General features: G+C 49.4%; 1 protein-coding gene across 4 annotated transcripts in view; it reads right to left on the reverse strand.

Moving 5' to 3' along the window:
* GGNBP2 (gametogenetin binding protein 2) overlaps positions 1–16,553 on the reverse strand; it is a 347,388-nt gene that overhangs the window by 64,981 nt on the left and 265,854 nt on the right. For all 4 annotated transcript variants that reach the window (XM_069614701.1, XM_069614703.1, XM_069614699.1 and 1 more), the window contains 2 exons: positions 8,355–8,480; positions 8,105–8,262 (listed from right to left, as the gene is read on the reverse strand). In XM_069614701.1, coding sequence (XP_069470802.1) covers positions 8,105–8,262; positions 8,355–8,480 — 284 coding nt within the window. The remainder of the gene's footprint in view (positions 1–8,104; positions 8,263–8,354; positions 8,481–16,553) is intronic.

A 16,553-nucleotide genomic window follows, 5' to 3' on the forward strand; every position in this document is an offset into this window, starting at 1 on the left:
CCAGGCCCATGCCGGAGCAATGAGGATCATCCGGGAACTGCACCTCCGCAGCACTTACGGGATGACGGGGACCGGAGGAAACCTGTACAGCAGTGGGAAGGACCACTCACCACAAACGCGTCTCCTAAGGCCCCTTTTGGAGGAAATTCCTGCGAGCAGAACCTTTCACACTTCCGGTTGACACTGGAGGCGAAGAGATCCACTTGAGGGGGTCCCCCCCAAAGGTCAAAAGATCTCCATGAGAATCTCCTGAGCCAGCGCCTACTCGTGAGAGATCGCGCTCTGCCTGCTCAGTGCGTCTCCTTTTCGTCTCCGGCCAGATGAACTGCCGAGATCGAAAGTTCCTGCTGGGTGGCCCAGAACCAGAGCTGCATCGCCTCCCTGCACAGAAAAAGTGACCCTCCACCCCCACACTTTTTGTTCAGCTCCAACAGATTGATATGAAGCATGGACTCCGACGGAGACCAACGACCGCCGACCGCCAACTCGTTGGCATGAGCTCCCCATCCCGTGAGGGACGCGTCCGTCACGATAGTCACCTCCGGCCAGGGCAGCGAAAATGGAGCCCCCCTCAGATTGCCTTCGACGGCCCACCACAGGAGGTCCTGGGCGACCAAGGGCGGCACCTGAACGGGGTCCGACATCCTGCCGGAGGACTGTGACCACTGCATCTTGAGAGCCCATTTCAGAGATCTCATCCGCAACCTGGCCTCTGGCACCAGAAGAATGCAGGATGCCATGAGGCCGAGCAACCTCAAGAACTTGAACACCGGGAGAATCTGGGCATGCTGAAACTTGTGCACCATCTGCTGAATGTGATGAGCCCACACCTGGGAAAGAAAACACTGCCCCAGGGACGTGTCGAGCACTGCTCCGATGTATTGGAGCTGCTGAGTTGGCATCAAGTGGGACTTCAAGTTGAGGGAGAAGCCCAGCTTGTGAAGGGAGTGGCAGGTGACGGACAGATGATCCAAGACTTGCTCGGGAGAGCGCGCCCTGATCAACCAATCGTCTAGGTAGGGGTAGACGTGAATCCCCCTTTCCTGAGATACGCTGCCAACACCACCACCATGAGCTTGGTGAAGACCCTCAGGGCGGAGGTCAATCCGAACGGCAGGACCCGAAACTGAAAGCGCGAGTCGCCAACCGCGAACCTCAGGTACTTGTGCTTGGGATGGATAGGCACATGAAAGTAAGTGTCCTTGAGGTCGAGAGACACCAACGAGTCCTGGAGTTGAAGGGCCTGGAGGACTTGAGAAAGAGTAACCATCTTGAACTTGTCCTTCCTGAGGAGCTTGTTCAAACCGCAAGTCCATGATGGGTCTTCGAAATCAAATAAGGAGGGGAATACCATCCCTTGTTCCTCTCCGCTACAGGCACCAGTTCTATGGCGCCTTTCTCCAGCAGGGATTGTATTTCCTGCGCACAGAGCCGATCCGGACTCTTCAAAGAGAGATCCCCTGGTGGATTGCCGTGAGGCCTCTGCCGGAAAGGAAGACAGTAGCCGTGTGCTAGGATTTCCAGAACCCACACATCTGAAGTAATGGCACGCCACTCTACAAGATGCTACGCCAGCCTTCCCTCAACCGGCGAACCATGGGACATGGCCTCATGACTGAGCTGAAGCGGCAGTGCCTGAGGGCAAAGAGGCAACAGCCCGGGCGGCTTTGGCACCTTGAGTACTGTTTTCCACCTCTGGTACTCCTACGATGGCCCCTTTGACTTGCAGCTCCTCTCGATTTACCAAAGGATGAGTAATATCGAAAGGATCCTGCCCCCTCCATTGCTGTCCCCTAGGATGAAAAGGCGGAGGATGGCAGACTACAGCGCTCAACGACTTCGCTGCAGCTTTGGAGGTCTGCAACCTCTCAAGGCTCTAGTCAGCCTTGTTGCCAAAAAGAGGTTCACCATCAAAGGGCATGTTGAGGAGCCGGGCTTCCACATCCAGAGCAAACCCCGACTTCCGCAACCACGCAAACCTGCGTATTACGGTGCTCGCCACCATGGACCGTCTGACACAATCTGCCATGTCCAGACCCGACTGAACAGACTCACATGGCATACTTGCCATCTAGTACAATAGCAAGAAAACCATCCCGTGCCTCCCCTTCGGGAATATGTTCAGCCGCTAACGAAATACAGTTCCACAGAATGTGCATGAAACATGACAAGGCACACACGGAGTTGGCTGCCTGTAAAGCCATACCCCCTGAAGAAAACACGCCCAGCCATCAAAACGCTTGTCGTCCCCATCAGGAGGGATGGTAGGGTACGACGCCTGCTTTGCTGGGGCCGTAGCCACCTGCACCAAACTCTCCGGAGTGGGGTGCGTGGTCAAGTAGCAGGGGTCGCTACTGGCTGGGCGGTATTTTCGCGGCAAAGACTTGCTCACTGCCGGGAGAGACTCCTGAGCAGTCCAAGCTGCTGCCACCCTTCTCTGCAAGGCCATATGGAATAGCAGTACCAGGTCAGTTGGTGGACCTTGGTCGAGGATATCCATCAGGTCATCCTGCAGAACATCCACTGGTGGCGCCGGCCACAAATTACTCCGTGACCCTCGACATAAGGCGCCGGTACGAGGACTCGGCATGAGTGCCAGGCTCAGGCCTACAGAACTCCACCTCGGAGAGGTGTCCAGACCACTGGTGTCGTGCAACGACTGCCGCAGGTCTTCAATCTGGCTATGACCAGACAAAATCTCATCAGGTACCTCCTCAGGAACCATACCTTCCTCAGACCCTTCATCCACCTCAGAAATATAATCCAGAGGCTGGAAGGAGGGCACAGAAAAAGGGACAAAGAAATTTTTTAGCCAGAGCCTTTATAGGGGGTTCCACCGTGCCACAGGGTACCTCTGACAAAGCAGCCTCGAAAGGCGTCGAGGGAATCTAAGACCTCACAGTCTCCGACGGTCTCGAGGGCGTCGAGGACCAGGACCTGGAACGGGCAGGTCTAGAGCGACCATCCTTGTCCGACAGGGACCTCGAAAGGTGCCCGGTGATCGCGACGACCACTCGAGCCCGAAGGCACCGTCACGGCCGGGATCTTTCGACTCTTTCGATGGCGCGGATGGAACGGAGCCCTGCAACTGAAAAATAGCCAACATCTCCTGCCGGAATGAATCCCATTCCACAGGAGTGGAGTGCTTGTTGGGACAAGCCACCCGCCGACGGGCTGAGTCCTCGGATGAGGACGGGGAAGGCGACCAATGCCGGCGCTTCCGTGAGTGCCTCGAAGAGGCAGAGGAATGGTGGGACCTACTCCTGGACCGAGACACCCCGGACTTACGCCGACGATGCAGAGTCGCCCCTCAAATCGTCAGTCGAAAGCCCAGTGGATCTCTACTTCCAGGGATTGGCCACCTTACCTACAGAAAGCTTCTTCTTACGCTCCCGCAAGGCCTTCGATGTAAGCGACTGGCAATCTACACAGACATCCGTGTCGTGGTCCTCACCGAGGCACCAGAGGCAGGCGTCACGCGAATCCGTCAATGACATCTTGGACCCGCAGTCCCGACACTTCTTAAAACCCGGCCACGGGGGTGGAAGAAGACTAAGACATCATGGAAATCTTCACAACGAACAGGTCCGAAGAACCGAAAGAACAGAACTCGGAAGACCCGAGGCGCGCCGAGATCTCCGAAGCGAACACGTTTGCAAAAAAAAACGGAACTGAGGCTAAAGGTGTCGTGCGTCCTACTTATAACATCCGGTGACCTCGGCTCGACGGAGGTCCTAGAGGACAGCATATCGACGTCATCGATGCAGGACGGCGAAAATTTTCTGAAGCAGCACAGCTGTGGTGATTACTGTCAGATATGGAATAGGTCGGAGGACCCAATCCCCTCGAATGTTAGATCTACAATGAACGTCGGTGGTCGGTCCATGAGAGAAATGGACTAGGAACAGGGTGGAAGTTGCCTCGGGGGGGGGGGGGGGGGGGGGGGTGGTGGGTGGTGGGTGGAAGTGCGCCGGTGGACCAGGAAGGGATTGTTGGGGGATTGGTTAAACATGTTGTAAAATCTAATAAAAATTGTTTAAAAAAACCTTTTACAAAAAATGTGAGTTACCTAATACCAAGCGATGTCTTTTGTAGTCCCACACCAGTTGGACTGCATCAGTTCTTACCGAACAGGCCTCAGCCCTGAAACCCACCCAGTGGGTCTGGGAAGGAAGAGAGGGAGGAGCCCGAAACTTCACTGACCTTTGTAGGGATTCCAGGCTGAAAGCAGTTCCAACTGAGCGGGTGGCTGTCCTAGAGGACACCCCCCCACATCCCCTGTGATTGACAGCTTTAGCGCTGTGAATGAATGGGATTTCACATGCAAGGCAAGGGTTTTGGGACTACAGGCAGTCGACCACTGAAATATCAAATCCGAAGAAGACTCAGACGCCAGCAGCACCTTCCAGGACCGCAAAAGCACTGGTGAAGCCTTGACCCAGTTTTCCCATCGACAGGGGAGCTCTCTTCCTCCCTTAGGCTGGTGGGACCAACTAGCCTCAAGACTTGCTTCGTCTAGCCCAACCCCTGAGTCGCTGTGACTTTCCTGGGCTGCAATTTCTAAATACCCAGGGTATCTGGACCACTGACGAGTGCAACGTCTTCCAGAGAAAACTAATCCGGACAAAACTTTGTGGGACTTCCAGAACAGGAATTCTTCACCCAGAGACATGGACCGATGGACCAGGGAAACCCCAACCAGAGCTATTTATTCTTCTTTGGAGTCAGATCTGTTTTGCATTTTATTCAAGTCAAATCTAGCCGTGCTTTGCTAACTTGCTCTGCACTTTGCTTGTATTGTTGCTTTTCTGTAACTTGCTGGCCCAGTGACTTCACTGTTCTCAGTTTCACTTTTACCTGCTTTCCCCCCACCACCACTCCCATTTCTCCTCTGCCTTTTTCTCTCGCTACCACACCCATGGCGCTTGCTGTTTCTCCCATCTTCTCCATCTGCTTCATCGACTATCCTTCCCTTCTCACCAAGTCTGGTAGGAAGAAGTTCAAAAAGGATATCTTGGCCTCCAACCCTGGTCTCCCCATCAAGGACACCTACTCCAGCGCTTTCTCCAGACAGACCCTCACTGACATCCTCTTTTGTTGTTACTTCATCAGAGCTATGGACTCTTCATATGATCTGTGCTCTGTCCTGTCTCCTCCTCTCCCGTTAATGGTGGCAGCCGTTGGGAAGTCCTTATTGCTCCCTTCGACTCCTCCAAGGTCATCATTCATGTCTACCTTCATGACACTGTCATGGTCGAAAGCCCTCCAGCCAATCTTGTCCTCTTTGATATGCTCTGCTCTTGCCTCATCAATTTAGTTTCATCTCCTGCTTCCCCCCGGCTATCTTACCCTCTACCCCTCCTCTTTTGCCCCACTTTGGGCTCCTTCACCCCCGCAGGGTGTACCTCTGATTTGTACCCCTCCCCAGATGGCTTTTAAGGCTGGCAACATTCTTCATCTTGCCACTAAACTCTCGCTCTGTCAAACACTCCTCTGACATCTGCTACCTCCTGTAAGAACTTTACCTCAATGTGCTCGGTCTCACAGAGATATGGTTCACGGCAAGCTCTGTCACAAGCTTTGACACTCCTCCCTGACGGCTACAAGATCCTCTCCGCACCCAGATATACCCGGTCCAGAGTGGGTGTAGCCTTGATCTTTCCTGAGTGGATTCCTGCCTCTATCAATTCCACGCAGACATACTCCTCTTTCAAATGCCCGGTGTTAAGCAAGATTGTGTGCAGTATCCTTTGGAATACTACAGCAACCTTGACCTCCTGGTATAAGGAACCCAACCTTTGGTACAAGTCTGTACTACACAGGTTGGTAGTGTGGCTGAGCAGCCAGTCTCACCTCAAGAGGGGTCAATGTGAGCAGTGGGGTTTTTGCACAGATTCACAGTGACAAGTATTCAAATAAACTCTTACACTCAAGGTTTCTTGATTAAACTATTTAAGTTAGTTCAGTAAGCCTTCCTTCTACGAGGCTTTTTGCTTCGGAGGCAGAGTTGACCACTGGACGAAGGAATCCAAAGAACAACTTGGAAGAGACGCCTGCTGCAACTCCTCGACTGTTGGTTTGCCCGGTGAAGCCCTGCTGCTGTCCCGAAGCTCCGAATTTGCCTCGACTATAGAGAAGTCCTGCAAAGGACGACTTCTCCCCTTGGGTTGAAGGGACCAATTGACCCCAAGACTAGGTAATCTGGAAATCCTCTCAGAGCTGGCTGTACTTCCATTGCTGCTGCAGGAGCCAAAGTGCCAGGGAGAGGAACACCAGAATCGAGTGAGTGTGTTTAAGTCGGACCCGAGTTCCAGGAAGATCCTCTGGACTCTCAGGAAGCAGGACTGACCAAGACTGAGCCACCTCAAGAGTGCTGGACCCCCAGATGCGAGGAAAGTCTGAAGTGGTATCTGAGAACCTCTGGTTGCTATTTGCCGAAACCGTGAAGTGCAGCTGAATTGAAGTTTACCCCGTTGGTGTCGTCCCTTTGTTGCTTCTCCTTTGGCAGGCTTCAGGACTGAAGACCGCCTCTGGCGCCCGAGTGTCTGGGGTGGGCAGTAAGTGAGGTAGGTGCCTGAAACTCCCTGTGTTTAGTCTCCTAGGAGATCCAAATGCACTCTGGCGTGATTGGCTGGCTGACTGTCCGGCCAGGACAGCCACCCTGCTGGTTGAGTGGCAGCTAGGCAGGAATGAATGGGAGGAAACTGGATAAAAGGTGAGTCTCTTGGCTTGGAAGGCAGAACTGACCACTGGAACGAAAGAACCGAAGACAAGTTTGAAGAGGACAGCTGCTGCAACTCCTGGGCCGTTGATTTGCCCGATGAAGCCCTGCTGCAGGTCCGGATTGCCAAGTTCATCTAGACAGAGAAGCCCTGCAAGTACGACTTCTCCCTTCGAGTTGGTGGGACCAATCAACTCATACTGTAAGCCACCTGGATAGCATTCTCAGAGATGGTATTTTCCTCAGAGTGCTGCAGGAAACCGAATAACCAGGGAGAGGGACACCAGTTTGTGTGCTTGACTACAGCTACCGGAATTGAAGATTTGCCAGTTGCCAGCTTTGCGACCAGTCCCAGTGCAGGAGTCCCACAACTGAGGCTCAGGAACGAGATCTGCAGGAACAGAAATCTTCAGCTGCATCTTTTTCTTCATTGTAAGGTACTGTGAAAACCCGACCGAGAGAACTTGCCTCTCACTGCAAAAGTACTTGGAACTTTTGCAACTTGCAGGCCTAGTCAGCTTGTGACCCCAACATATGAATCTTTCTTTTACGAACTACTTCTGATAACTTTGGCAAAGACTTTCCCGTTTAACTACCAGAACTGCTTTATCCTATACAAGACTTTAACCTAACCCATTGAATTGGCTCCTCTGGTGGACTCTAACTACTTGCACTGTCTTAAGAGTAACTAATATTCTTTTTATTAACCTATGCCATTTTGCTTCTCCTTCAAAGTAGTTTAAATGCCTCAGACCCGTACCATGTAAAGTAATGAAGTATATTTGTGTGATATAGATTGCCTCCTTCTAGTGAATGTTTTATAACTGACTGAAATAAATTGATAAGTGTTTTAGCAAGAAACCTTGAATGTAAGAGTCTATTTGAATACTTATTATTGTAGACCTCTGTGCAACATCATTACAGCTCACATTCCTCTCTTGATATAAGCCTGGCTGCTCAGCAATGCTACCAAAACTGTGTAGTACAGATTTATACCAGAGGTTGGTTTTTGCTTACACCTGTAGTCTTAGTTGTGTGTAGTGGTCCCAAAGGGCACTGCATACAAAGTGTGCCTAACATGTAGCAAACACTACTGAATAATCTGGATTGCTGTTCAAACGGGAGATTTTTTGCTCAGATATTCAAGTTGGATGTTTCGCATTCTGGATGCCAGACTGAACAAAAGAAAGGTTTGTTGGCAAAATTGGGTGACATCTCCTTGCATCCAATCCCTAAGAAAATCTTTGCCCGATTGGAATATCTGGTCAAAGAAAAGCACCATCTGACCGCATGGTCCAGAGATATCCAATAACTTGGCAGAAGATACAATATCCTATTATGTAACCCAGAGAGCCCACTAGAACAGAGTGCAATAAGACTTACATGCTCAATTTCACACTTATAAAGTTTGCTTTTCTTTTTCTTCTTTTTATTTTTTCCTTTCATGTTGCCCTCCTCGGATGAATTTGCCCAGCATTCCAAACAGCTATCTCCATCGTCGTCATCTTTGTCATCACAGTGGTGGACACACGAATCATCCCCTGCAGAGAGGAATTCAGAAGTAACAGTTAACAATGCATTATTCAATCAGACAGTGAAATGCTGATGCAAACACTTTAAATTCCAAGCTTACCTGTTTCATCGTGATTACAAATTCCTTCTGTGCATGCTACATCAGAGCCTTCCCGAGACCCTGCTTCACTGCCCTCCATGCTAGATGAATAGCCACAATCGCTTCCATTGCAATGAGGCGACAAACCTGAAGAAAGAAAAAAGAGACAAAGGAGCTAGTGGTCGTACCAACAGGGCATGTTTAGTATTAATGAATAAGCTTTGCCAGGTAATCCCACATCTTCATTCTACCCAATGACTGGAGCACACTGGATCACTGCAAAAGGGGATCAATGTTGTAACAGTTCGAGATCTGGCAAAATGCAAATCCAAGCAGTGAAAACTACAAAGCCAGGTAGCAAAACTGTCCCTCAATTTGAAAAGACACGTAGAGGTAAAACTATTCGGGTTTGGTTCCAAGTGGGGCCATCTAAAATTAAAAACTCGGTACCATGCACAAAGCATACAATACATCTCCTTCAAAACCTCAGGTGTTGATGGGTATTGTTAGGAGAGAGTTCCTAAAATGCACTTGAGGTACAACTTCATAAAACCATTGCAATGGCATACAGGTCGCCAAATCTTAGCATAACCGTGTACTACTCAAAAGAACCTTGGTAGAGTGAAAGAGCAGTCAGGCTCATCAGAGGAGGAAGGTGCGAGCTCTAGGTAGGTACACTATACCCAGTTAGTACAGTAGTCCAAAGAAACTGCAACATATTAAACTATATTTTTTATATTTACACAAGGAATGTCTTACACCATCACTTAAACACATGGTAATTCTTTTTTTATTGAGTCAAAGTGCTTTTAGGAGGCATTTAGCCCCTTTTGCAAAAATACAGAATGACCAAATACATAAACGATCACATGTGGATTACAATTCTTGAAAGTAAAAAAAAAAATCAATCTTTAAGAAAAACTTGATATAAAAATAAAACTATAAAGAATCATAAAATGACCTAAAAACGCCATTTATAAAGAATGTAAACCGTTAAGTTACTTTGAGCCAAACGGGGTAAGAAGCAGCTGTAATTCCATAAGACTCTGCTGCAAATACTGGGATCCAAAACTGGCCGGAACCATAATTGCCAAATTTGGAGAATCCCCCAATGTATACGTCCCAGAGGTTTGGGCAGTCAGTCAACACATGACTGGCAGTTTCCACTTTTGTAGAACCAATTCGACAAATGCACTCTGTTAGGGAGAATTTAAATTTTAGTGATAAATTACTCCCACCTTAGAGACTTCCAGGTCTTTTGCTGGACTAACTTTTTAATTTTAACCCTGGAGTGAGCGAGACCTTTTTCTCACCCTCGTATTTTGACCCAATTTGGAATAATATTTTTCCTTTATTTTTGGAGTCTGAAACTCCTTAGGCATCTACTTTTTGTATGGTGACGGACAGCACCTTCAGTGCAGTGTCAGTGAAATCCTTTAGATTTCTCAAGGTTAAATACCTTTTCTTGTGTGAAATACTGTTCAAGAATAGTAAAGTGAAATGGACTTTACTTATCTTTTCCCTTTGTAGAAACATCTTAAGTTTAGTGCTGGTGGGGGGGGACAGGGGGGGGTGCATTCCCTAGTAGCCCCTTAACCTACATTCACATGCAACATTTTTTTATGTTACCCTCACTACTTTTAATGGCTGGTGGCAGCGGTTTAATTTTCTTACCATTGTGCTTTTCTACCGCAGGCTGAACCCCCAGCTGCAGTACAGCAACCATGGGTGCCCATTTTGTCAAAATGGCGCCGGTCTTTTTGCGCAATTTTCTGTTTGTGGGGTCCTTCCTGGGTTTTACTCTGTGCGGCCAAGTTAAGCCCTTTGTTCATTTTGCCTCTGGCGGGCTTCAGTACTGAAGCCCGCCTCTGGAAAGGCAGGATGGGAGGAAGGTTACCGAAACTCCCCTGTCCTTTGTCTCTAGGAGTGCATGAATGCAACCAGTCCTGACTGGCAGGCTGGCCTTTCATGACAGCCACCCTGCTATGCGATTGACAGTCTAGGCTGTGCATGAATGGGAGAAACCTGCTTAAAAGGCAAGGGTTTTGGGACTAGAGTCACAGTTGACCACTGGGAGAAACACCCAATGAAGAAACCGTGAACGAAGCTTGCAGCATCCTCCTGGGCCTTTTTAACTGCCCGGTGCCTCTGCTGCTGTGCTGATACTTCTTTTTATGATCGACAATAGAAGCTCCAGAAGGGACGACGTCTTCTCATGGGTTAGTAGGACCAACTAAACCCCGGGAAACTGCACTAAACCAACTTCTCTGATTGGCTGTACTTCTTCGCTGCAAGAAACGCGTGCCAGTGGGGTCAAGAAATCCGCAGTCGAGTGCAACATCTGCAATCCGGCCAGAAACTCCAGAAAGCAGGACGGCCATAGCTCTAGTCCCCTCACCAGAGTGCAGGACCCAAGGAGTGCAGGAAACCCAACCGGTATCTCAGATCCGTGGTGGTGCTGTTTACCAAGCGCTGAAACCACAAAGTGTCACTGATCCAAAAAGAGCCTGTAGCTGCAGACTACCTCCAAATCACTGCAGCAGGAGCACTCCAGACGTCGTCCTCTTGTCCCCACGACTGCGGCTCAGGAACCCAGGGTCTGCACCGCAGCAACTGGACAGAATCAAGCTGGATCACTCTTCAAACCAGAGTTTAGACTTGGGGTACTTACCTCTGTCTTTTTGAGCTGCGCTTTTCTCCTTTGATACTTGCAGTGGCTTACCTTCGAGTGAATTCCAACTCTGTTTTTCACAGGCTTAACAGCGTGTGACCCTACAAGTGCTTTCTACATAAATAACTTTGTGCAAGACTTTTATAAAAGGTGCCTCCGCTCCAAAGACACTGCTTCAATTTACTTTGGCTGTCCTGGCTCCCTGCAGAATCTTCTAGTCCACCGACTTTGATATTTCTGTCCCTCATAGGTGGTAACTTGTTTTAGACTGTTATTGTGGGGAAAGGCTCGTCTTAACTGCACTGGGATTTAAGTATACTCACATACCCCGAGAACCGGTTTAGCCTTTAACTATTTCCTTTCTGCAACCTCAGAATCTGCAAAGTATAACTAGTGATCTATAAATGCCATTACTATCCTTGTGAATGAAGTCACTTGCGGGTGTAGTAAGTGTGTAAAAAGCATATCCAAAGAGTATCCACTAACTTGTGCTGATTCTGGAAAAGTATATTTGATTGTTACCAATCTTGCCTTTTTTAAAGAATGAAAATGGATGTTAAATAAACTAGAACTGTAACCATGTATTTGTGAATTTCATTGCTACAGCTCACATTTACCACTCTTGAGATCAGCCTGGGTCACACTACCGACTTCTGTAGTACAGACCTATACCAAAAGGTGGGTTACCTAATACCAAAAAGATACGGGTTGTGTAGTTTCACACAGTGTGACTACATCAATTATTGTTAGAGTTTGACACCAATGACAGTTCTATCATATTATGGGTACAACCGCGCACAAAGAAATACCATAATTTATGTACGCATATGTTCAGAACATTCAAATCTCTATATCGGAGAGGTTTTTCCAAGTAGATTGATTAGGAATCTACACACAATTGTGTTGGTTCTGACCCTTCCAACAGGATTGCATTCCTGAATATTGAACTTGGTGAATCGTGAACAGAGGCTCGTGACGTTTTACACAATGCGCCTGTCACTTGACGGTTACGATCTACTTTATATGCCGGTAGAGGACAGGAGGCTGTGCTTGCAGCAGTCTCCCTGTTCCTTTATCAGGCATTACATCTACATCCTAATGTTAAGGAATGAGATTTATATTTCATATGGAGGTGGTTTAGCAGCCCAGAGGCGCTCATTTTAAATAATGTAGGGTATCTTATGGTTATGTTTTTATGATTGAAAAGAGATGGAATGAATCTTGGTTACCACTGTGGCTTGGAAGAATCACTCTCGTTGGGGCCTTTTGGAAAGGAAACAGGTCAGTTCACTGATGGGTGATGTGAATCCTTAGTTCTATGAATCACATGAGGCAAATTTACTTGATTATGAGACGCTGTATTTGCATCTCAGTTTTTCCGAATTGGTGTACACTCGGCCAGTTTAAGAACAGCCAGGTCAGCAGATAATTTTTATATATTTAATCACAATGACATTCTTATACATTAGCTGACTGGTACTTCTCTCTACATGTTTTTGTCAGGATTCCAGGGTGCACTGTAAGGTTTTCACATGAGGGCATTCACTTTAAAGGGCCATTTAGGTATCCAGTTACATGCACAGGTCTCAAACACTTTAGATGGAGGAGGTTGTAGTTATATAGGTTATGGTGTGCAACAGAGAAACTTTTCCTTAATGAAGTTTGCAGGATGCCATTGTTTTCCCAAGGCAAGATGGAGCCTCAATTCAGCAGCAGTGACTGGAGGGGACTGGCAGTGAGGTAGTTTGGAACTCTTGGGAGTTCTAAACTGCCTTTCATTCGAGTTCTCAAGGAAGCAGGTCGCAGTTTTATCAGCTCTGCAGAATTTCTAGTTAAGTTTGAAGAAGTTCAAGTTTAGAGTTCAATTTAACAAGGAGAAGACCTCAGAAACTGTAGAGGAAGAAGTAAACCTAGGAAGAGGTTACAGAGGAAGAAAAGATGTGTACAGAAGATGGAGAGTAAATAAGAAGAAAGCCAAGTGCTTATGACTCAATTTGTTGTAGTTACAATTTATTCGTGATGTTACAGTTTTCTTTTAGTAAAATTACGTTGGCGTGTAGTAGAAAGACACGCTTGGATTATAGTACTTTCAGCCAGAAGCATTCATAACACTAAAGAGTCTGCAGCAGCTGTGGAGAACGCCAGCCAGCGCGAGTCGTTACTGAAGTGCATGCGTGCATCTTGTGGCGCTCGTGCAAGGCTAACATTAATCACTTAATGAGGCATGCAGGTCTTCGCTGTCTGGGTGCGGCGCTGTATAGTTAACCATTAAACTTTAGAGATCACTAGAAGAACAAGTTACTTTCTTACCTGGTAACGTTCTTTCGATGGGATGGTCCGACGACGTATTCCATATCTATGACAGGTAATCACCACAGCTGTGCTGCTTCGGAAACTTTTCCGGCGTCTGCGTCCTGCGTCGATGACGTCGACGTCGAGGACCTCCTCCGACGTCCGACGTCATCCGATGTGATAAGGACGCACGACGCCTGTAGCCTCAGTTGTAGTTTTTTCCCCCAGAACGTGTGACAGAAGTCAACTGCCAGTCAGACACAAAGCCTTGCGGAACGTAAGCTGCAATCGCAAAAGAAATTCTGCAGCGGGGAAGGCAGGGCGGGAGCGATATGGAATACGTCGTCGGACCATCCCATCGAAAGAACGTTACCAGGTAAGAAAGTAACTTGTTCTTCGAGGGGATTGGGTCCTCCGACGTATTCCATATCTATGACAGACTCCCAAAGCAGTACCAGAGCAAGGAGGAGGGAAAGAATTTACAAACAAACATAGAATAGCCAATCAAATAGCAGAGCAAAGGACCGCCTTGCCAAAGGCCAGATCCTGCCCTCTGATGGAATCGAGGGAATAATGCCGTACAAATGTATGTACTGAAGCCCAGGTGGCTGCATCACAGATGTTGCGAATAGGAACACCCCTCTGCAGGGCAGTAGATGCAGCCATGCCCCTGGTAGAATGGGCCCGCAAGCCAGCCGGCGGGTCCTTACCCGCCAAGCGGTAACACTCAGAGATGGCCAAAATAATCCAGCGGGACAAAGTCTGTTTCGTCACAGCTTGCCCCAAACGCTTACCAGCGTAACCAATAAAGAGTTGATCGTCCACTCTGACCCGGGACATGCGTGAAACATAAAAGCTTAAAGCTCTCCTAGGATCAAGCCTATGGAGCCTCTCCTCTTCCTTACCAGGATGCGGAGGAGGATACAATGCCGGAAGAACAACCTTCTGGGCTAAATGAAATTCCGTCACTACCTTCGGAAGAAAAGAAGGACGAACACGAAGGACAACCCTGTCCTTGTAGAAAACAGTGAAGGGTGGCTTAACTGAAAGTGCCTGTAACTCACTCACTCTGCGAGCGGAAGTAACCGCAACCAAAAACACAGTTTTCAGAGTTAACAGCCTCAAAGGGCAAGAATGTAAAGGCTCAAACGGAGCACCCATAAGAAACCTAAGAACAAGGTTTAAATCCCAACCGGGCACCAGGAAAGGTGACGGAGGGAACACATTAGTGAGCCCTTTCAGAAACTGTGAAATCAAAGGGATCTTAAAGTAAGAACACTCATCAGACGAGCGCTTAAAGATGGACAGCGCTGCCAGGTAACCTTTAATGGTACCCACTTGCAAGCCCCTGTGGGCCAAAGAAAGCAAAAAGGACAGAACCATGGGGATGTCACAAGCAAAAGGATCCACATTCCGAACTCTGCACCAGTCGCAGAACTTACGCCAACGGCAACGGTACAGAGACTTAGGGCCTTCGGGCCGAAAGCAACACCTCCATCACGTCTTCAGGGAGGTCCCAATCCCTATACCTCAACCTTTCAGAAGCCAAGCGTGAAGGTTGAGGGATCTGACCTCTGGATGGAGAACAAGACCCCCCTCCCGTGAGAGCAGATCGTCTCGGTAGGGAAGACGACGTGGAGGGCAGATGGACAAGTCGAGAAGGTCCGGGTACCACGTCCTCCGAGCCCACGCCGGAGCAATGAGGATCATCCGGGAACCGAACTTCCGCAACCTCCGCAGCACTTGCGGGATGACGGGGACTGGAGGAAACGCGTACAGCAGCGGGAACGACCAATCCACCACGAACGCGTCTCCTAAGGCCCCTCTTGGAGGAAATTCCCGCGAGCAGAACCTCCCGCACTTCCGGTTGACACTGGAGGCGAAGAGATCCACTTGAGGGGTCCCCCAAAGGGCGAAGATCTCCAGGAGAATCTCCTGAGCCAACTCCCACTCGTGAGAGATCGCGCTCTGCCTGCTCAGAGCGTCCGCCGTCACGTTTTCGGCTCCGGCCAGATGAACCGCCGAGACCGAAACTTCCTGCTGGATGGCCCAGAACTCGAGCTGCATCGCCTCCCTGCACAGAGGAAGTGACCCTGCCCCCCCCTTTTTGTTGAGGTAGTGCATGGCCACCGTGTTGTCCGTCAGGATCAGGACATTCCTTCCCCGCACAGTCGGCAGAAAAGCCTTCAGGGCTAGCCTGACGGCCCTCAGCTCCAACAGATTGATATGGAGTCTGGACTCCGACGGAGACCAACGACCGCTGACTGTCAGCTCGTTGGCATGAGCTCCCCATCCCGTGAGGGATGCATCCGCCACGATCGTCACCTCCGGCCAGGGAAGCCAAAATGGAGCCCCCTTCATCAAGTTGCCTTCGACGGCCCACCACAGAAGGTCCTGGGCGACCGAGGGCGGCACCTGAATCGGGTCCGACATCCTGCCGGAGGACTGCGACCATTGCATCTTGAGTGCCCACTGCAAAGATCTCATGCGCAGGCGAGCCTCTGGCACCAGAAGAATGCAGGATGCCATGAGGCCGAGCAACCTCAAGAACTCGAACGCTGGGAGCGTCTGGGCATGCTGAAACTTGTGCACCATCTGCTGAATGTGAAGAGCCCTCACCTGGGGAGGAAAACACTGCCCCAGGGAAGAGTCGAGCACAGCTCCGATGTACTGGAGCCTCTGCGTTGGCGTCAAATGGGACTTCTTTAAATTGAGGGAGAAGCCCAGCCTGTGGAGGGAGTGGCAGGTGATGGACAGATGATCCAGGACTTGCTCGGGAGAGCTCCCCCTGATCAACCAATCGTCCAGGTAGGGGTAGACGTGAATCCCCCCCCTTGCCTGAGATGCGCTGCCACCACCACCATGAGCTTGGTGAAAACCCTCGGGGCGGAGGTCAATCCGAACGGCAGGACCCGAAACTGAAAGTGCGAGTCGCCAACCGCGAACCTCAGGTACTTCTTGTGCTTGGGATGGATCGGCACATGGAAGTAAGCATCCTTGAGGTCGAGTGACACCAACCAGTCCTGAAGCTGAAGGGCCTGGAGGATTTGAGAGAGAGTAACCATCTTGAACTTGTCCTTCCTGAGGAGTTTGTTCAAACCGCGCAAGTCCATGATGGGTCTCAATCCCCCGTCTTTCTTGGAAACCAAAAAATAAGGGGAATACCATCCCTTGTTCCTCTCCGCTACAGGCACCAGTTCTATAGCGCCTTTCTCCAGCAGGGCTTGAATTTCCTGCGCAAGGAGCGGATCCGGACA

This window comes from Ambystoma mexicanum, chromosome 9 (assembly GCF_040938575.1).
Source record: "Ambystoma mexicanum isolate Mex_15411 chromosome 9, UKY_AmexF1_1, whole genome shotgun sequence".
NCBI classification, from domain to species: domain Eukaryota; kingdom Metazoa; phylum Chordata; class Amphibia; order Caudata; family Ambystomatidae; genus Ambystoma; species Ambystoma mexicanum.